General features: G+C 36.8%; 1 protein-coding gene across 1 annotated transcript in view; it reads left to right on the top strand.

The window, feature by feature from the left end:
• Nucleotides 1-21,764, top strand: part of LOC115899634 (short transient receptor potential channel 1-like) — an 82,679-nt gene that overhangs the window by 43,814 nt on the left and 17,101 nt on the right. Inside the window, exons 5-8 of the mRNA XM_030937656.1 lie at nt 346-541; nt 4,238-4,574; nt 11,148-11,287; nt 19,159-19,302. Coding sequence (XP_030793516.1) covers nt 346-541; nt 4,238-4,574; nt 11,148-11,287; nt 19,159-19,302 — 817 coding nt within the window. The remainder of the gene's footprint in view (nt 1-345; nt 542-4,237; nt 4,575-11,147; nt 11,288-19,158; nt 19,303-21,764) is intronic.

Here is a 21,764-nt window from a genome sequence, read left to right as displayed (position 1 = left end):
TTAGCCAAGCTTACAGAGAATCAGGGAAAATCAGTTAAGTGAAGAACTGGTTGACAAACATTATTAGAATTTTTAGGAATAACATCAGTATATATAAATGAAAACTGTGCTCATCTAAGACTATTAGTATGAACACAAGGAACATAATTGTGTTATGGTTTTCCCCAAAGCTGTGGAAAATTTGTGCACCAGTAGTTTCCTTTTGATTATCCACAGAAAATGACTTCAGATTGTGTATAACACTGTCAGAATTAAAATGTTGCTGAGTAAAAACGTTTTTAGTGAATGTAGCTTAATTAGAAGATGGAAATGACATTTCTGATAATAGAATGCTGCATTTTGTAGGAATGATTATGAGGAACTAGCCCGGCAATGTAAAATGTTTGCTAAGGATTTACTTGCGCAAGCCCGGAATTCCCGTGAATTGGAAGTTATTCTAAACCATACGTCTAGTGACGAGCCTCTTGACAAACGGGGATTATTAGAAGAAAGAATGAATTTAAGTCGTCTAAAACTTGCTATCAAATATAACCAAAAAGAGGTATGAGGCTTTCTGTAACATATTTAAATTATTTTCTCTACAGTAGTCTAGTGGCTCAGAGCAAAGGCTTTGGAGCAACTCATCTGGGTTGAGATCCTAGTTCTGCTTCCTAAAAATTGTGTCTTGGGATAGTTATTGAATCTGTCTGAGCTTTTGTTTTAATAATTAATTAAGAATATATACTAAAAGGGTTTAGCACAGTATTAGCATTAAGCAAGTATGCAATAAATGGTAGTTTTTATTATTTTTAGTAATATTGATTATAACATGGATGTTGATTTAATGTTTTTGCTAAATAATTGCTACACAGGTAAGATCCTTTGTAGTAGGTACAAACTTTATAGGGAAGTTTCCATCTTGTGTTTTGTCTGTCATAGGTTTGTTTTCATTGATCTGGTTATAAACAGCCCCTTCTATAGTAATAGTGATTTCTATTTAAAAATAAAGTATCAGATATTATACTTCCTGATTCTTCTTATTTATAATTCATTGTGAAACTCAAAAGTGGAGAGGTACATGATATGATAACTAAGTTAAATCTGACTTTTCTGGCATCATCCCTTTCTGTTAAGAGAAATGCCCATTTCTACTCCCCATGCATACATATACACATGATCCAGGAACTTGAATCAGGAAGATATGCATTTTAAATTTCATTTTTGAGATAATTAACTAAACAGTGAGATTCATATGTAGATAATAATACACAATTGATAGTATGGGATGTTGGTAAATGATATTTATTAGGTATTCTAAGACTATTTTCATTATTAATATAGATGTTTAAATAAAACTTGCTTATCAAATTTATATTATTACAAAAATGAGGCCTGAAATATATAATGATAGAAGGCCAGATACAGGACCTTTGGTGCTAAGGGCAGAATTTTTTCTTATCTTGGTTAAAAATTTGAGCCTCACAAAGCTATTAGGAAATTGATGGAGGAATTGATGGAGGATGTTTATTGGTTAATATATTTGCTTCTGTGTTCCACAACCTAAAAGGGACATGAAGTACTAGAAAATGTTAGAATAAGGGGATTACAAGGTATAAAATCAATTAAAGTGATTTTAAAAAAAGAATCTCATAGAAAGGTGTAAAGAACTAAAATTATCCTGGTTAGGAAAAAAAATCTAAGAGGCAGTTTTCTAATGATAGCTATATCCCTAAAGGACTCACAGAGTGGAGTCAAAATAGAACCAAATGTACCGTTTTAAAGAAGATGAAAGAAAAGACAGGAAATAACAGTAATATTTGTGAGTTGAAAGGAAGATATTTTGCTATTTTAAAGATGAATGAAAATATAAAGTAATTTTTAAAACTAGATTTCTAAATATCAATTGGGAAGATATTTTCTCAAACAGTTGGTAAGCTTTGTCTAGGTTATCAATCTTGAATAGCAAACTACCCTGAAACTTAGTGGCATAAAACACTTCATAGTTATTTCATAGTTATTTTATAATAATTTCATAATCGTTTTATTCTGCTTGTGGATTCTTAGGTCAGGAATTAGGAAAGGGCATGGCAATCATGATTTGTCTCTGTTTCTCCATGTCTGAGAATTCAGCTGGAGATAAATGACGGGGCTATCATCAGCTGGAGGCTTCTCCGCTCACATGTCCGGTGTCTGAGCAGCAGCTGAGGCCTCAGGAACAGGGAGCTCTGAGTGGTCTGGGTGCTCAGATGGGTGAGTCCACAGAAGGTGGGGCTCCTCAGAACTCACAGCAGGAACCAAGGAGAGGCATGGCCATCACAGTGGGCAGACTTTGAGGATGTGATCTAAGAAGCCTCTGTGGGCTGACTGGGGTGCATACATGTGACCTCTATATGTAGCCTGGGCTTCCTTACAGCATGGTGGCTTCAAAGTGGCTTTTTACATGGCAGTTCATGGCTCCAAGAGCAGGTGTTCCAGTGAGCAAGGTGGAAGATGCATGGCTTTTTAGGACCTACCTTCAGAAGTCACATAGCATCACCTCTCTTAGAATCTACTAGTTAAATCAATCACAGGCCTGTTGAATTGAAGAGTAGGAAATTTTGATCTCCCCCTTCCCCACCTCTTGATGATGGGAAGAAAGTGTGTCCATCTTTTACTGCAGACTTAGAACATTTCTAGTTAAACTTTTTATTCCAAATACATAGTTAACATTACTGTGGATTAAATCATCATTGTATAGAGGCATAGCAAGGACAGTAATCAGTCCTGAGATTGCTTTGATATTTGGAGGAAAGGTGAAACTACTAAATTTGAGATGTTACTAAACCTGGTCATTGGTGAGAGGAAAATCTGTTTCTCTCCCAGCATTTCACCTTGAGGGACAGATTAAGATTTCCCAAGAACATTGGAATCTGAGCAGAAGAGTAAAGAATGAAGTAAGACTTAATTGCCAAAATCATTTGCATATAACATACACAAATCTTCCCATATACTTTAAAGTGTCTTTCAATTACTTATAACACCTAATACAGTGCCTACACCTCATTTCATTCATGTACTTGATTCAACATAGTACTTGCTGTGAAGAATATTCAAGTTTTGCCTATTTGGAACTTTGTGGATTTTTTCTTCCACATGTTGTTGATCCATGGTTGGTTTAAGCCACAGATGTAGGACCCACAGATACAGAGGGCCAACTGTATAGTACATTAGAAATTTTCTCGAAAGCACAATAAACAACAAAACTCTGTCCAATTCTTTTTTTCACTACAGTGTTAATTCTACAAATTATATTCTATTTTGGGATAAATCATTTTAAAACAGAAGGTTGACCAAATATTATTGTGGATTACCTGAATAATATCATTTTATAATAATTTCAAACCTGATCACATGATTATATATAGAATTATCAGGACCCTTAAGTTACACTTCACAACATGAGCATTATATTGGAAGAATATTGCCTATGAAATTTGTCAACTAAGAGGATTTGTAAACTTTGGTAAATTAGTTTCTATACCTGAACTAAGATTTTTCTCATATTTGGGAATATTTTTTCCTTTTCTTCTCACATGAAATTCAGTTTTAAGCAGGCTTAAGAGTGTCTTTAATACCTTTTTAAAAATCCGCAGTGTTTTCTTGGAGCAAGAATAGGTCTAATATTTAGCCTTTTATTGTTTTTGCTATCTTGACATCTTGGCTTCTTGTAACTAAACTCAATAGTTTCTTTACACTGAAGATGTCCAACATTAGTTAGTGGTATCTTTTTCTATGGATTGTGCGTGCTAACTTTGAAATTTCATAAATATTATTATAAGAGTTTTTATATATTAAACATGACAAAATGGCTAAGTAGGCTAATAATAATAGTTAATACTTAAAGAGTGCATGCTATGAACCAGGCACTATTCTAAGGGCTTTATCTTTAATCTTCACAACTTTATGAGTAGATACTATTATTATTCCCATTTTACAGATGGGGAAGTTGAGGCTTAAAGAAATTTAAAAACTTGGTAAAGGTCATTTACCAAGTAGCAGAGCCCAGATTTGAATCTAGGTAATCTGGCTCCATAGTCTGTCTTCCTAACTTCTACATGCTTTTATTACTTGTTAGAAAAAGGGAAACAACAAAACTATGTTCAATGTATAGAACTGATTTGTAAACTCTTATTCAGTAAACTTTGAATATCAACCAATCAGTATTTAAAGGTTTCCTTTTACTTTTTTTCTTTTTAATGTGTGTGTATGTCCTTTTCAGTTTGTCTCCCAGTCTAACTGCCAGCAGTTCCTGAACACTGTTTGGTTTGGACAGATGTCAGGTTACCGACGCAAGCCCACCTGTAAGAAGATAATGACTGTTTTGACAGTAGGCATCTTTTGGCCAGTTTTGTCACTTTGTTATTTGATAGCTCCCAAATCTCAGTTTGGCAGAATCATTCACACACCTTTTATGAAATTTATCATTCATGGAGCATCATATTTCACATTCCTGCTGTTGCTTAATCTATACTCTCTTGTCTACAATGAGGATAAGAAAAATACAATGGGGCCAGCCCTTGAAAGAATAGACTATCTTCTTATACTGTGGATTATTGGTAAGTATCAAGTTAGTTTGAAAGGTTTTGTCTTTATTTAGCCCACTAATTCTTTCTTGCTTGATGGCATTGTGAATATTGAGTTCAATTTACAGTTTCACAGTGTTCACTCCACAAGAATTTGAATACTTCCATGATCACTGAAGACTTAACTAACACGTCTTTAAAGATAAATGTTCCTGAACTTGATGATAAGGAAGCATATCTCTTATTTAATATTTCTCAAATACATGGAATTTTAAAATTATTTATTCTCAGACCCTACAGTTATTTATGATTGTAAAACAGAAACACAGCTTTAACACGTGAATGCTTTTTTGGTGTAAGAATATGAAGTTTTCTTAGGTATTTTGAAACTATTTTATACTGTTCTGCATTTTAAAAGTTAACTATTCTATTTCATTTATAACCTTAGTTTTCCTTTTAAGAACTATGATCTTTTTGGTGTTTGTTTTGTTTTGTTTGAGACAGTCTCACTCTGTCGCCCAGGCTGGAGTGCAATGGCAAGGTCTTGGCTCACTGCAACCTCCGCCTCCCAGGTTCAAACAATTCTCCTGCCTTAGCCTCCTGAGTAGCTGGGATTACAGGTGCTTGCCACCACACCTGGCTAATTTTTGTATTTTTAGTAGAGATGGGGCGTCACTACGTTGGCCAGCCTGGTCTCGAACTCCTGACCTTGTGCTCCCCCCACCTCAGCCTCCCAAAGTGCTGAGATTACAGGCATGAGCCACCGTGCCCAGCCTAGAACCTATGAACTTTTGCAGATACATCTTGCTTTATCTCTATTTTGGAAAGATTATTTAATTTAGATTTAAAGGAGTCCCTGGTGACTCATTCCATAAATCATTTCTTTGTAGTGATAGCCAGATCTCTTCAGAAATGATAGTTTTTTAAAAAGCATAAGACATTTTATTTCTGAAAATATTTTTATAAGTATTACACTATATAATAAATATCTTAAATCACCTTCTACAGTTTTTACTCATCTTGCCCTCTGTGTGTCGGGGTGCATGTGGAGAGTTGAGGTAGAATCACATTATCTGTTTATGGTATTTTAAAGACACTTTATTTCCATCTGTATCTTCTACCTTGTTTTTAACCTCAGCACTTCCCATCTGTCCATCTACTATTTGCTATAGAGTAAAAGGGTATTAAAATTTAGTCTTGGCCGGGCGCGGTGGCTCAAGCCTGTAATCCCAGCACTTTGGGAGGCCGAGACGGGCGGATCATGAGGTCAGGAGATCGAGACCATCCTGGCTAACACGGTGAAACCCCGTCTCTACCAAAAAAATACAAAAATCTAGCTGGGCGAGGTGGCGGGCGCCTGTAGTCCCAGCTACTCGGGAGGCTGAGGCAGGAGAATGGCGTGAACCCGGGAGGCGGAGCTTGCAGTGAGCTGAGATCCGGCCACTGCACTCCAGCCCTGGCGACAGAGCCAGACTCCGTCTCAAAAAAAAAAAAAAAAATTTAGTCTTATCTGTGGCACAAAGTATTGATCGTATTTATCTTTTGATTAATACATTCCTGATTGAATTATTTAGTACTTTGATAAGTTATTTCACAATGGTCAATTTTAGTTCTTCTTTTTTTTTTTTTTTTTTTTTGAGATGGAGTCTTGCTCTGTGGCCCAGGCTGGAGTGCAGTGGCCAGATCTCAGCTCATTGCAAGCTCCGCCTGCCGGGTTCATGCCATTCTCCTGCCTCAGCCTCCCGAGTAGCTGGGACTACAGGCGCCTGCCACCTCGCCCGGCTAGTTTTTTGTATTTTCTAGTAGAGACGGGGTTTCACCGTGTTAGCCAGGATGGTCTCGATCTCCTGACCTCGTGATCCACCCGTTTCGGCCTCCCAAAGTGCTGGGACTACAGGCTTGAGCCACCGCACCCGGCCCCCTTAGTTCTTCTTTAGCTATACAAATACTTTTTATATTTTAGAATGTTTATTTGAAAATCAGTTACTTTCAGGTAACTTGATTGTAATTAGAGTTTTGCTTTTAACAGTATTCAATCCATGATGCATTAATGTTTAAAATTAGGTAAAGTAAAAATAATATACATCTAAACTCTAGGTTAAAGAGAATTAAATAATTCCTTCTTGTTAATATTTTTATTTTCTGTAGTTTTGCTCTTATCTAAAATGTAATATTTTAATTTAGGAAATAATTTAAACTTTATCATATATGGTTTTATATTGGATTGTGGGACTCTTTTCAATGTGAAATATGTTTGTATTGCTATTTGAGTAGTTAAAAAATTCCTGGAAGTATTTTACACATTAGTTTGAAGAGAATTGCTAAGAAGCACTTTCCCTATATTCATTTAAACTATTTGATTGTTATATATTCCTTAGTCTTAAACAGATGAAATTTTATAACATTTATCTCTAGAACCTATTGCTTAAGTAGTAGTAAGAAAGAATATTTTCTGTGTTTTGTTGTATTCAGCTTACTCAAGTCTGTATAAGAATCAAATTAAAGTTTGTATGTCTGAGCAATGAGTAAAAATTCACCGAACTAAGTCGTACCACTCTTTGAATAGCATAAATATTACTACTGTCCCCGATTTTCATAATAATGGTAAAACTATGGTTCTTCCCTTTTAAGAATGATGATGCTGTTTTCAATGATATTACATGTATATAAACATGTACCCCCTTACACACATAATATGACTAATTTTCTAACCATATTCTGCCTCACTAGAAGAATGCATGTGCATTAAGCCAGTAAAATTCCTAGAATTATTTTACTTTCCTCAGCACGGCTTCTGCTTTGAAACAGTTTGATCTCAATAAGCCTTGCCAAGGAAGTCTTCTTAAGCCTTTTATGTAATTAGGTCACTCTGGGCTTTTTTTCAGTATATAGATCCAAACCTGCTCTAAGTGAGCATGGAGGAGTATTTTGCTTGCTTGCCTAAAGTCATTGCTTAGTTCAACTTATTATTTCAAACAATGAACACAGTGACTTTTTAATTCATCATGACCAATTTTTGTATATTTGTTTTGTTTGCTTTCATTAGCTTTTCAGAAAAAAAGTAGGGTTAGGTTATAAAAAGGAAGGTACGTAAAAAGAGAATAATTTGTTGAGGAATGCACAGAATATTAGTGGTATCCTTTTACTTAATTTTTGCTATTAAACATAATAGAATGGCTATTAGAAAAATGTATTTTTTTAATGTCATGTACCTACTTTGTCTAAGCACAGGCAAAAGCAGATATGGCCCCTACACTCATGGAGCTTATGATCTAATAAAAGCCAAATAAAACCATCAAAAACTTGACTTGAAAATCATACAGATAAATGAAAAATCAAAAATAGATTAAGTGCTATTGATTAAAGGTCATAGTGTTAGGAGAGCAAGCATATTATAGGGGCATTTGCCCTAGTCAGGGAGGTTGGGAAAAACACTTTGAGGAAGTAATAATGAGCTAAGATCTAAAACATAAATAGATGTCAACTGAGGGAACTGGGAGAGGAAGCTACTCTAGGATGAGATAAAAGCACATTCAGAAGCCCAGTGGCAAGAGAGAATGGTACAAAGAAGGATCTGAGTAAAGGTTAACATTACTGGAGCAGGGAGAATCAGAAGAGCTTGATTCAAGATAACGCTGTAGAAACATAATGTACCAGACCATGCATGGCCTTGTGGGTCAGGTTAAGTAATTTTGACTTTATGCTAAGAACAAGGGGAAACTATTGCCTACCTGAAGTAGGTGACTGACATGATCAGTTTTGCCTTTCGAAAAGATCATTCCGTCTACAGTGTGGAGGATGGGCTGGGAGGATAGTGCTGTGGCAGGAGTAGATGGAGACCAATATCGATGCTGTTGCACTAATCCAGTTGAGAGCTGATGGTACCTTGGACTTAGGGTGATTGTGATAAAGAGAGAGGGGAACAGACTTGAGAGATATTTATAATGTAAGGCCAGTAGGACATGGAAATACATAGTATATGAGAGGTGAAGGACAAGGAGATTATTAAGCAATATTGGTCTTTTGGAAAAGTAGTAGGTTTGGGGATTTGTGTGTTGGGGGGTAGATCCTGAGTACAGTTTGGGATATGTTGAGTTTGAAAAGCCTTTGAGATATTTGAAAGGGATGGCAAGCACGCAGTTGGTCTGGAGCTTGAGTTAGAAAGGTATGAATATCTGAAAATAGGTGGTATATGAAACTATAGGCATAGGTGAGACAGAAGGAGAAAGAATAAATTGAGAAAAAGAGAGGACCTAAGATCAAACCCTTGAGAAATCCCAAGATGACTGGGATTGCTGCTTTCTAATGTTGTTATTAACATTAATTCTAAAAAAAAAAAAAAAAAAGACCCTAAAATATAGAATGTTGGTTATGTAGTGTTTGCATTGTTCGGATTAGTTTAAACTTACTTTGTTCTTTTTGATCCAGCTTGGAAACATGGAATACATCAAGTATATTAGCTTCATTTTTGTGGGGGTATTGCAGAGGAGCTGGGAAACTAACCAACTGATCTTCACTGTACTTTCATGTCTGTCTTTTTTGATCAAGTTTTCTCCAATTCATGTTGTAAGTTTTTGTTAAGAGTTTCTTTTAGGTGAAATATTGCATTTCACAGAAATACATTTCTGTAAGCATCTTTCTTAGTTTGATGTTTAATATTAACAGGAGTGTATTTAAAGTTTAAATATAAGGGTTTTTGTTTGAAGATGTTTCATAAATAAGGATTTGCACACATCAGGATCTAGGATTAGACAATAATTTTGAGTCTTCAAGAAAGTATGGTCCTAGAGGATTTGTTTAATATGTTTCTGCTCCACAGCTCTGAGTAGTAGGTGAAGATTGAACATGAGAAATATCAGAAAGCTTTCATCCCTACTCCTTCCCCAAATAAAACAGTATTTGAGTTAATAAAATGTTACCTGCTAGACTATTTCATTTAACATTTTTAGACAGTTTTCATCTATTCATTTTGAGTAAAAACATACTGAGGTGGAATTGTTAAAAATGTTTTTCAGTCAGATCTGCAAATGTTTAAATGTTTTCTGTATAAAATATGGGTACTGCATAATTACGATGTTTTGAACAGAGATCTTCAAGGATGTTTCTTGTGTTTCCCAGGGGAATTATTTTGCCTACTGATAAGCCAGAGAATGATTCTGATTGGACTAATTTGATCTCCACCCATGTGTGATGCTACAGCACTCTATTCTTTTGTTACTCTATATTCTTCCTGAAAATGACTTAATGAAGGAATGTACCATAAAATGATCCTGAATTATGTTACTGAAGTCTGGTACTCCTAAAAATATATAGTTATACAGGAGCTTCTGGCCAAAAAAGGGAAAGTGTTTCTGTTTGTTTGCTTTGGTTTTTATTTTTGTATATTTATTCATTTAGCAATATTTTTAGCACCTTGTTTGTATCAGGTACTTTTCAGGACATTTGGAAACATTGGTAAATAAAACAAAGATTCTTACCCTTGAAGAGCTTACCCAAAGTGGGGGAAAGATAGTCAATTAATAATATACCTAATAAGTAAATTATATTCAGTGTTAGAAAAGAGGTAAGTACTACAAAAGAAAGGTAAAAGCAGAGTTAGGAAAATTGGGAGTGGGGGACAATTTTAAAGTTGCAAAGAGTTTGCAATTTTAAATAGGGTAGTCAGGGAGGGTGATGAGCAAAGACATGAAAAAGTGAGGTAGTTAGGCAAATGGATCTCTGGGTGAGGAGGGTCCAGCCAGAAGGAGCAGCCAGTATAAAGGCCCTAAAGGCAGGAGTCACATGTTCAAAGAACAGCAAGGAAGCAAGGAGGCCAGCGTGACTAGAATAGCACAAGGAAAGATTAGTAGGAGATGAGGTCAGAGAGGATAGGTAATATGGAGCCTTGCAGGCCATTGTAAAGACTGGTTTTGATTCTGAGTAAAATGGGATTTAAGGGAGGGTGCAATGCCCACTATGCACAATCAGCAGCAGTGGTTTTGTTCTTTTTTTTTTGACATTTGCACTCACAGAACAAAATAGGCTGAAACCTGGTACTAGGTTTACTTAAATTTGTAGAAGTAAAAGATTTGAACTTAAATATATAAACTTGAGAGCCTTTGCCATATAGATGATATTTAAAGCCATTAGATTGGGTGAGATCATTAAAGTAGTAAGTATAGGTAGAGAAAAGAAAAGGATCAGGGACTGAGCCCCTTGGGCGGGGGTGTGTGTATGTTTGTGCATGCACATCCATGTGTGTGTATGTGTCCGTGTGTGTGTATCCGTGTGTGTCTCCGTGTATGTATGTATCCTTGTGTGTGTGCCCATGTGTGTTTGGCATCAATTTATTTGTTTTCTTATGTTTGTTCCACATCCAAAGATGACTTAAGGTTTTCTTCAAAATAACTTAAGGTTATTTTCTTCAAGTCATATGAAAGTTAAGGTTATTTTCTTTCAGATTTTAAGAACTTTTCACTAAAATGTTTTCGTTTTTGTTACTTTTCTTTTGAATAAGGCTATAGGTGGCCCAAGGATTATTTATTTAATATTTTGAGTCTTAAAGTATTATTTAGTTTATTACTGAATTAAGAAAGTGTTATCTGATTTTTTTCTTCCTTTTCTTAGGGATGATTTGGTCAGACATTAAAAGGCTCTGGTATGAAGGGTTGGAAGACTTTTTAGAAGAATCTCGTAATCAACTCAGTTTTGTTATGAATTCTCTTTATTTGGCAACCTTTGCCCTCAAAGTGGTTGCTCACAACAAGGTGACTATTTACTATGTCAATTGAAGGCACAAATTAAGTTTATTTTGGAAATAACTAAGATATTTAGCTATGTAACTCAGAGTTACATTGAGCCAGATCAGTGTCTGGTGTGTTTTCATTCTTTTTTTTTTTTTTTTTTTTTTTTTTTTATTTTTTTTTTTTTTTTATTATACTTTAAGTTCTAGGGTACATGTGCATAACGTGCAGGTTTGTTACATATGTATACTTATGCCATGTTGGTGTGCTGCACCCATCAACTCGTCAGCACCCATCAATTCATCATTTATATCATGTATAACTCCCCAATGCAATCCCTCCCTCCTCCCCCCTCCCCCCTCCCCATGATAGACCCCAGTGTGTGATGTTCCCCTTCCCGAGTCCAAGTGATCTCATTGTTCAGTTCCCACCTATGAGTGAGAACATGCGGTGTTTGGTTTTCTCTTCTTGTGATAGTTTGCTAAGAATGATGGTTTCCAGCTGCATCCATGTCCCTACAAAGGACGCAAACTCATCCTTTTTTATGGCTGCATAGTATTCCATGGTGTATATGTGCCACATTTTCTTAATCCAGTCTGTCACAGATGGACATTTGGGTTGATTCCAAGTCTTTGCTATTGTGAATAGTGCCGCAATAAACATACGTGTACATGTGTCTTTGTAGTAGACTAATTTATAATCCTTTGGGTATATACCCAGTAGTGGGATGGCTGGGTCATATGGTACATCTAGTTCTAGATCCTTGAGGAATTGCCATACTCTTTTCCATAATGGTTGAACTAGTTTACAATCCCACCAACAGTGTAAAAGTGTTCCTATTTCTCCACATCCTCTCCAACACCTGTTGTTTCCTGACTTCTTAATGATTGCCATTCTAACTGGTGTGAGATGGTATCTCATTGTGGTTTTGATTTGCATTTCTCTGATGGCCAGTGATGATGAGCATTTTTTCATGTGTCTGTTGGCTGTATGAATATCTTCTTTTGAGAAATGTCTGTTCATATCCTTTGCCCACTTTTTGATGGGGTTGTTTGTTTTTTTCTCGTATATTTGTTTGAGTTCTTTGTATATTCTGGATATTAGCCCTTTGTCAGATGAGTAGGTTGCAAAAATTTTCTCCCATTCTGTAGGTTGCCTGTTCACTCTGATGGTAGTTTCTTTTGCTGTGCAAAAGCTCTTTAGTTTAATTAGATCCCATTTGTCAATTATGGCTTTTGCTGCCGTTGCTTTTGGTGTTTTAGACATGAAGTCCTTGCCAATGCCTATGTCCTGAATGGTACTACCTAGATTTTCTTCTAGGGTTTTTATGGTATTAGGTCTAACATTTAAGTCTCTAATCCATCTTGAATTAATCTTCGTATAAGGGGTAAGGAAAGGATCCAGTTTCAGCTTTCTACTTATGGCTAGCCAATTTTCCCAGCACCATTTATTAAATAGGGAATCCTTTCCCCATTTCTTGTTTCTCTCAGGTTTGTCAAAGATCAGATGGCTGTAGATGTGCGGTATTATTTCTGAGGACTCTGTTCTGTTCCATTGGTCTATATCTCTGTTTTGGTACCAGTACCATGCTGTTTTGGTTACTGTAGCCTTGTAGTATAGTTTGAAGTCAGGTAGCGTGACGCCTCCAGCTTTGTCCTTTTGACTTAGGATTGTCTTGGCAATGCGGGCTCTTTTTTGGTTCCATATGAACTTTAAAGCAGTTTTTTCCAATTCTGTGAAGAAAGTCATTGGTAGCTTGATGGGGATGGCATTGAATCTATAAATAACCTTGGGGAGTATGGCCATTTTCACGATATTGATTCTTCCTATCCATGAGCATGGTATGTTCTTCCATTTGTTTGTGTCCTCTTTGATTTCACTGAGCAGTGGTTTGTAGTTCTCCTTGAAGAGGTCCTTTACATCCCTTGTAAGCTGGATTCCTAGGTATTTTATTCTCTTTGAAGCAATTGTGAATGGAAGTTCATTCCTGATTTGGCTCTCTGCTTGTCTGTTGCTGGTGTATAAGAATGCTTGTGATTTTTGCACATTAATTTTGTATCCTGAGACTTTGCTGAAGTTGCTTATCAGCTTAAGGAGATTTTGGGCTGAGACGATGGGGTTTTCTAAATATACAATCATGTCATCTGCAAACAGGGACAATTTGACTTCTTCTTTTCCTAACTGGATACCCTTGATTTCTTTCTCTTGCCTGATTGCCCTAGCCAGAACTTCCAACACTATGTTGAATAGGAGTGGTGAGAGAGGGCATCCCTGTCTTGTGCCAGTTTTCAAAGGGAATTTTTCCAGTTTTTGCCCATTCAGTATGATATTAGCTGTGGGTTTGTCATAAATAGCTCTTATTATTTTGAGGTACGTTCCATCAATACCGAATTTATTGAGCGTTTTTAGCATGAAGGGCTGTTGAATTTTGTCAAAAGCCTTTTCTGCATCTATTGAGACAATCATGTGGTTCTTGTCTTTGGTTCTGTTTATATGCTGGATTACGTTTATTGATTTGCGAATGTTGAACCAGCCTTGCATCCCAGGGATGAAGCCCACTTGATCATGGTGGATAAGCTTTTTGATGTGCTGCTGAATCCGGTTTGCCAGTATTTTATTGAGGATTTTTGCATCAATGTTCATCAGGGATATTGGTCTAAAATTCTCTTTTTTTGTTGTGTCTCTGCCAGGCTTTGGTATCAGGATGATGTTGGCCTCATAAAATGAGTTAGGGAGGATTCCCTCTTTTTCTATTGATTGGAATAGTTTCAGAAGGAATGGTACCAGCTCCTCCTTGTACCTCTGGTAGAATTCAGCTGTGAATCCATCTGGTCCTGGACTTTTTTTGGTGGGTAGGCTATTAATTGTTGCCTCAATTTCAGAGCCTGCTATTGGTCTATTCAGGGATTCAACTTCTTCCTGGTTTAGCCTTGGGAGAGTGTAAGTGTCCAGGAAATTATCCATTTCTTCTAGATTTTCTAGTTGATTTGCGTAGAGGCATTTATAGTATTCTCTGATGGTAGTTTGTATTTCTGTGGGGTCAGTGGTGATATCCCCTTTATCATTTTTTATTGCATCTATTTGATTCCTCTCTCTTTTTTTCTTTATTAGCCTTGCTAGCGGTCTGTCAATTTTGTTGATCTTTTCAAAAAACCAACTCCTGGATTCATTGATTTTTTGGAGGGTTTTTTGTGTCTCTATCTCCTTCAGTTCTGCTCTGATCTTAGTTATTTCTTGCCTTCTGCTAGCTTTTGAATGTGATTGCTCTTGCCTCTCTAGTTCTTTTAATTGTGATGTTAGAGTGTCAATTTTAGATCTTTCCTGCTTTCTCTTGTGGGCATTTAGTGCTATAAATTTCCCTCTACACACTGCTTTAAATGTGTCCCAGAGATTCTGGTATGTTGTATCTTTGTTCTCATTGGTTTCAAAGAACATCTTTATTTCCGCTTTCATTTCGTTATGTACCCAGTAGTCATTCAGGAGCAGGTTGTTCAGTTTCCATGTAGTTGAGCGGTTTTGATTGAGTTTCTTAGTCCTGAGTTCTAGTTTGATTGCACTGTGGTCTGAGAGACAGTTTGTTATAATTTCTGTTCTTTTACATTTGCTGAGGAGTGCTTTACTTCCAATTATGTGGTCAATTTTGGAATAAGTGTGATGTGGTGCTGAGAAGAATGTATATTCTGTTGATTTGGGGTGGAGAGTTCTATAGATGTCTATTAGGTCCGCTTGGTGCAGAGATGAGTTCAATTCCTGGATATCCTTGTTAACTTTCTGTCTCGTTGATCTGTCTAATGTTGACAGCGGAGTGTTGAAGTCCCCCATTATTATTGTATGGGAGTCTAAGTCTCTTTGTAAGTCTCTAAGGACTTGCTTTATGAATCTGGGTGCTCCTGTATTGGGTGCATATATATTTAGGAGAGTTAGCTCTTCCTGTTGAATTGATCCCTTTACCATTATGTAATGGCCTTCTTTGTCTCTTTTGATCTTTGATGGTTTAAAGTCTGTTTTATCAGAGACTAGGATTGCAACCCCTGCTTTTTTTTGTTCTCCATTTGCTTGGTAGATCTTCCTCCATCCCTTTATTTTGAGCCTATGTATGTCTCTGCATGTGAGATGGGTCTCCTGAATACAGCAGACTGATGGGTCTTGACTCTTTATCCAGTTTGCCAGTCTGTGTCTTTTAATTGGCGCATTTAGTCCATTAACATTTAAGGTTAATATTGTTATGTGTGAACTTGATCCTGCCATTATGATATTATCTGGTTATTTTGCTCGTTAGTTGATGCAGTTTCTTCCTAGCCTCGATGGTCTTTACATTTTGCCAAGTTTTTGCGATGGCTGGTACCGGTTGTTCCTTTCCATGTTTAGGGCTTCCTTCAGGGTCTCTTGTAAGGCAGGCCTGGTGGTGACAAAATCTCTAAGCATTTGCTTATCTGTAAAGGATTTTATTTCTCCTTCACTTATGAAACTTAGTTTGGCTGGATATGAAATTCTGGGTTGAAAATTCTTTTCTTTAAGAACGTTGAATATTGGCCCCCACTCTCTTCTGGCTTGTAGAGTTTCTGCCGAGAGATCTGCTGTTAGTCTGATGGGCTTCCCTTTGTGGGTGACCCGACCTTTCTCTCTGGCTGCCCTTAAGATTTTTTCCTTCATTTCAACTTTGGTGAATCTGGCAATTATGTGTCTTGGAGTTGCTCTTCTGGAGGAGTATCTTTGTGGCGTTCTCTGTATTTCCTGAATTTGAATGTTGGCCTGCCCTACTATGTTGGGGAAGTTCTCCTGGATGATATCCTGAAGAGTGTTTTCCAACTTGGTTCCATTTTCCCCCTCACTTTCAGGCACCCCAATCAGACGTAGATTTGGTCTTTTTACGTAATCCCATACTTCTTGCAGGCTTTGCTCATTTCTTTTTCTTCTTTTTTCTTTTGGTTTCTCTTCTCGCTTCATTTCATTCATTTGATCTTCAATCGCTGATACTCTTTCTTCCAGTTGATCGAGTCGGTTACTGAAGCTTGTGCATTTGTCACGTATTTCTCGTGTCATGGTTTTCATCTCTGTCATTTCGTTTATGATCTTCTCTGCATTAATGAGTCTAGCTGTCAATTCTTCCACTCTTTTTTCAAGATTTTTAGTTTCTTTGCGCTGGGTACGTAATTCCTCCTTTAGCTCTGATAAGTTTGATGGACTGAAGCCTTCTTCTCTCCTCTCGTCCAAGTCATTCTCTGACCAGCTTTGATCCGTTGCTGGTGATGGGCTGCGCTCCTTTGCAGGGGGAGATGCGCTCTTATTTTTTGAATTTCCAGCTTTTCTGCCCTGCTTCTTCCCCATCTTTGTGGTTTTATCTGTCTCTGGTCTTTGATGGTGGTGACGAACTGATGGGGTTTTGGTATAGGTGTCCTTCCTGTTTGATAGTTTTCCTTCTGACAGTCAGAAGGACTCTCTGTTGGTCTGTTGGAGATTGCTTGAGGTCCACTCCAGACCCTGTTTGCCTGGGTATCAGCAGCAGAGGTTGCCGAAGATAGAATATTGCTGAACAGCGAGTGTACCTGTCTGATTCTTCCTTTGGAAGTGTCCTCTCAGGGGTGTACTCCACCCTGTGAGGTGTGGGGTGTCAGACTGCCCCTAGTGGGGGATTTCTCCCAGCTAGGCTACTCAGGGTCAGGGACACACCTGAGCAGGCAGTCTGTCCGTTCTCAGATCTCAACCTCCGCGTTGGGAGATCCGCGGCTCTCCCCAAAGCTGTCAGACAGAGTCGTTCGCGTCTGCACCGGCTCCCGCTACTTCCCCTGTTGGTCTTCAGCTGTGCGCTGTCCCCAGAGGTGGAGACTACAGAGACAGGCAGGCTTCCTTGAGCTGCTGTGAGCTCCACCCAGTTCGAGCTTCCCAGCGGCTTTGTTTACCTACTTAAGACTCAGCAATGGCGGGCGCCCCTCCCCCAGCCTCGCTGCTGCCTTGCGGATAGATCGCGGCAGACTGCTGTGTTAGCAGTGAGGGAGGCTTCGTGGGCGTGGGACCCTCCCGGCCAGGTGTGGGATATATTCTCCTGGAATGCCTGTATGCTTACAGCGCAGTATTGGGGTGGGAGTTACCCGATTTTCCAGGTGTTGTGTGTCTCAGTTCCCCTGGCTAGGAAAACGGATCCCCTTCCCCCTTGCGCTTCCAGGTGAGGCGATGCCTCGCCCTGCTTCAGCTCTCGCTGGTCAGGCTGCAGCAGCTGACCAGCACCGATTGTCCGGCACTCCCTAGTGAGATGACCCCAGTACCTCAGTTGAAAATGCAGAAATCACCGGTCTTCTGTGTCGCTCGCGCTGGGAGTTGGAGACTGGAGTTGTTCCTATTCGGCCATCTTGCTCCGCCCCCGGTGTGTTTTCATTCTAAGCCTATCTGTGTGCACATACTTTCCTATTTTACCAGTAGTTTACAGGGTGTTACTTACCTTTACATGATGGTTATGTATTATATAACAGGGACCATAGTTGACATTTGGTATACTTTATCTCTTTTTATCTACCCTGGGATTCTTTGAGACTGAAGTCCTTATTTCCTTATTCCCATTTTGCAAATAAGAAAAATGAAGCCTAAAAATATTAAACAACTTGTCCAAACCACACAGTAAGAAACCAAGACTGGATTTAAATCCTGCTCTGTCTAGGCATATTCTTTCTACTACATGCCAATTCCTTATATCTGACCCTAGGTTCTTTTAGCTTATTAACCTGTATATACTTAAAATGAGAACAAAGTAACTTAAAATGGTTAGTTTTAGATATCTTTATATCTGCCGGAAAAAGAGTTTCCATTCCATTCCATTATGTAATATTTTACACATTTCAAATAATTATTATCAGCTTTAAAAGTGATGTAAATGTTATTTTTCTAATAACTATATATTTTATTTAGAATTTGACAAAAATCTACCCTTATAGATAACTTATAATTTTACTTTCATCAAAATTTAAGCTCCCCCAAGCCTAGAAAGGGTAATAAATTTTATGTTAACTAACTTTGTTTAAACCCTGAGTTTAGAATTTTTCTGGGATGTCACATTCAAGGAATTAAAATATACAATATTCTCTGTTTTTTATTAATTTATAGATTATTGAAAAGGCAAACTCATTATTTTACATCATTTTACTTTATTAAAAATTCTATTTAATCGATTAGTACTATGGAATATGTTAGGTATGTTCAGTGTCTAGAGTGTGAAATTACTAAGAAAATAAAAATTGGTCATATATAGATAAATTGTTCGATAATGGGATTGAGAGACATTGCTTTTTCAGATTGATCTCTTTAGTTCCATAAGTGGAGTACCCATATAATTTATTATCCAAATCAGGACATTTTGAGAGTGAAAGGGGGCACTATTAATAATTATGCCAGGACAACTGGTACAGCATCTTAAACTATCCCAGGCAATGGGGACATTTGACCACTGTGTCTAGGTACAATAATGCCCTCTTTTTTATTTTGTATTTAAAAGGGGGGAAAAACCTCTAATTCCAAGTCAAAGGAGTAGGTTAATGTAATATGATAGGGAATTAATTGACAGCACATGTACTTAACGTTTGTGTTGTGGAATTTAAGAAAACTAGCCAACATTTCATTGATAAAAAGTTTAATGATCATTTAAAAATTATTTAATTTTCTAAAATTTAAGAGTTTATGGAAAAACCTCTTCATGTAGAGTGATAATGCCTCACATACATAATAATCTTTTATTTTATTAAAATATTATTTCTATTTAAAAAGAAGAACCCTATAAAATATAAGTGGAGATCCCCCTATAAGAAGACAAAATTAAAATGGCTTTCTTTCAACAGTCAGAATACTTGCTTTTATTTTCCTAAATTGAGAGAGCTTATTTACCTTTGGCTTTTTCTTCCTAACCTTAGTTTCATGATTTTGCTGATCGGAAGGATTGGGATGCATTCCATCCTACAATGGTGGCAGAAGGGCTTTTTGCATTTGCAAATGTTCTAAGTTATCTTCGTCTCTTTTTTATGTATACAACCAGCTCTATCTTGGGTCCATTACAGGTAAATAATTAAAATTTCTTAAAGAACATTTGTTAGATGTCATTATTGTTACATCTTTCTACTTGTCCACTGGAATACTGTTCTCTCATGATATTAAAGCTAAACTTCGCTTTTGAGAATAAGTAGCAATTAGAAGGACACAGCATGTTTATCTGCTTTGCTTCTGGCTCAGTGATAATCCTTTGCTTTCAGGTATTCCAAGTTTATTATGCTGTGATCCATTAGCCTCCTCCCCCCACTCCACAGACATAGATATGTTTAAAATATAATTAGACTTCAGACAGTAGAGTAACATAAAAATCTGCTTTTTATTAAAATGAATCTCACATTTAAAGTTTTAAATATTTTAGGTTATAAGTATAAAGGAGGACCTGTGCAAACAAAAATAATCATATTTGATGATTTTGAATAAGCTATATTTAAAAGAATACCTTCACTTTTGTTTAATAAATATTAAATGTAATAAGTTGGAAAGTAGCATACTTACAGCTAAAAAATTTATAGAGGCTATGTAGTTCAGCTTTATATTTTATAATACTTTATAGTTAAAGAAATTGAGCTTTTGAGATGGGATTTGATTTGTCCAAAGTAGTATGATTATTATGTACGAGAATTCAAGACTAAATTTTCAGTCACTTTGCACCAAAGAAAAGACTCACAGTTGGTTGCATTTACCCCACAGAGTTTAGTAACTGGTTGTTTTCAGAAGGTGGGGTCAACTCTGCTAGCTCTATGTAATACTATAGCTTAATTAGTTCTGAAAATCTGAACGATATTCATTTTTCCTTAATTCAAAATTTACTAACAATTTAGATTGTCTCATATTTTTAAAGGTGATATTTTAAATAAAAGGCATAATTACCTTCTCCAAACAGGGATATGAAAATAAAATATATAGGAAAAACCTGATTTGATTAGGCTTGTGCTGTCATCCAGCAACACTGTTTCCTGAAGTGTGGCTCTTTCTTAACCAAGTCCTGTGAGATGCTCTGAATTAAGTAAGCTTGGGATACACTGCATACTGTATACCTCTTTTGGGAATTGACAGTGCATGTGACCACATTAAAGCCTCTGAGAAAGAAAAAAATTTGTTTAGCCTTATTCAAATCATCATTACCTAAAGTCATTTAACCTCATACCTGTTTTTCATGAAATATGTGCAAGTCTCTGTATTTTTCCAAAACATAGTAAGCCATAGAAACACTGGCTTAAACTATCTGTTCTTTTGATTTATTTTTGTCACTAATATCATCTATGAATGCTTTAATCAAGAGTCTACAGTGTTTTTACATGCACATTGATTTTTTTTCTTTTTTTTAACCGAAAATGGATGACAGAACTAGGTTTCTATACTACAAATTTCTTTATGGACCCCTCTAAAGGGTTAAAAAGGAGAAAGTATAATATTGCCTAGGAATGAAGAGTCAATTTCTGACTTCTGTTTCCAGCCGACACGGAGTAATAAGGATTGGATTTACCCTTCTACCTAAAGCAATCAAAAAGGAAAAAAGAACAAAATATATGAAACAACAGCTTATAAGAAACTAGACAGAAGGCAATAAACAACAGTGATCTCTAAGAAACAAGAAACAAAGATTACTCCAGCTTACTGCTTTGTGAGAATTTTTAGGCTATTGTGCAGAGTGGGTCAGTGCAGTCAGAGCCTGGCAGAATTCTGGATTTAGGAGACCGATATGAGAGGCCAGTGAGACCCAAAAGACTAGAGTTTGTGGGAAAGGTACTGGAGAGGACACAGCAGCACAGAAAGAAAATTCTGGAGATCTGCAGTTGTCTCCCTTGAGTATTCAGCAGAGTACTGATTAGCATATGCATGTGAGGACACTACCTGGGGCAGGGAAAGAACCATCTCATCCGACAGGATTAGTGGAAACAGTACTTAGAGCTCACGTAGAGGAGAGTGCCTGTTTAATACACTGATTACTGGGTAGAGTACTCAGAAGGGTCTTGCTTCAATAGTTATCTCCAGCCTACACACTGCTCTGGTTTCAGCAAACAAATATTAAAAGCAAGATGTGAAAGGATTAAATTTTTCCAAGTAACTTAAATGTGTTCATCAAAACCTATCCAAAAGCAACACGGATGTTAGAATTATCAGATAAGGACTCTTCAACAGTTATTATTGTGTTCCATACATACAAAAAGTTTAAAGTTTAGTAGAGACATGGAAGATGTAAAAAAAAAAAAAAAAAAAAAAAAACTTTCAGAGATGAAAATTTCACTGTGACATGAAACATGCACTGGATGTGATTAATGGCAGATTAGACATTGTAGAAAAACACATTAGTAAACTTGAATAGGTAACAATAGAAACTATTCAAAATAAAATGGAGAAGAAAGAATTTTTAAAAATGAAAAGAGTATCTGTGAACTCTAGGACAACTTCAGGCAGCCTAATATTAATACTAATGTAACTGGAATCCCTGAAAAAAGGAGAGACCAAA

This window comes from Rhinopithecus roxellana, chromosome 1 (assembly GCF_007565055.1).
Source record: "Rhinopithecus roxellana isolate Shanxi Qingling chromosome 1, ASM756505v1, whole genome shotgun sequence".
NCBI lineage: Eukaryota > Metazoa > Chordata > Mammalia > Primates > Cercopithecidae > Rhinopithecus > Rhinopithecus roxellana.
The sequence above is the reverse complement of the archived record's forward strand: the minus strand, read 5'-3'. Positions and strand labels throughout refer to the sequence as shown.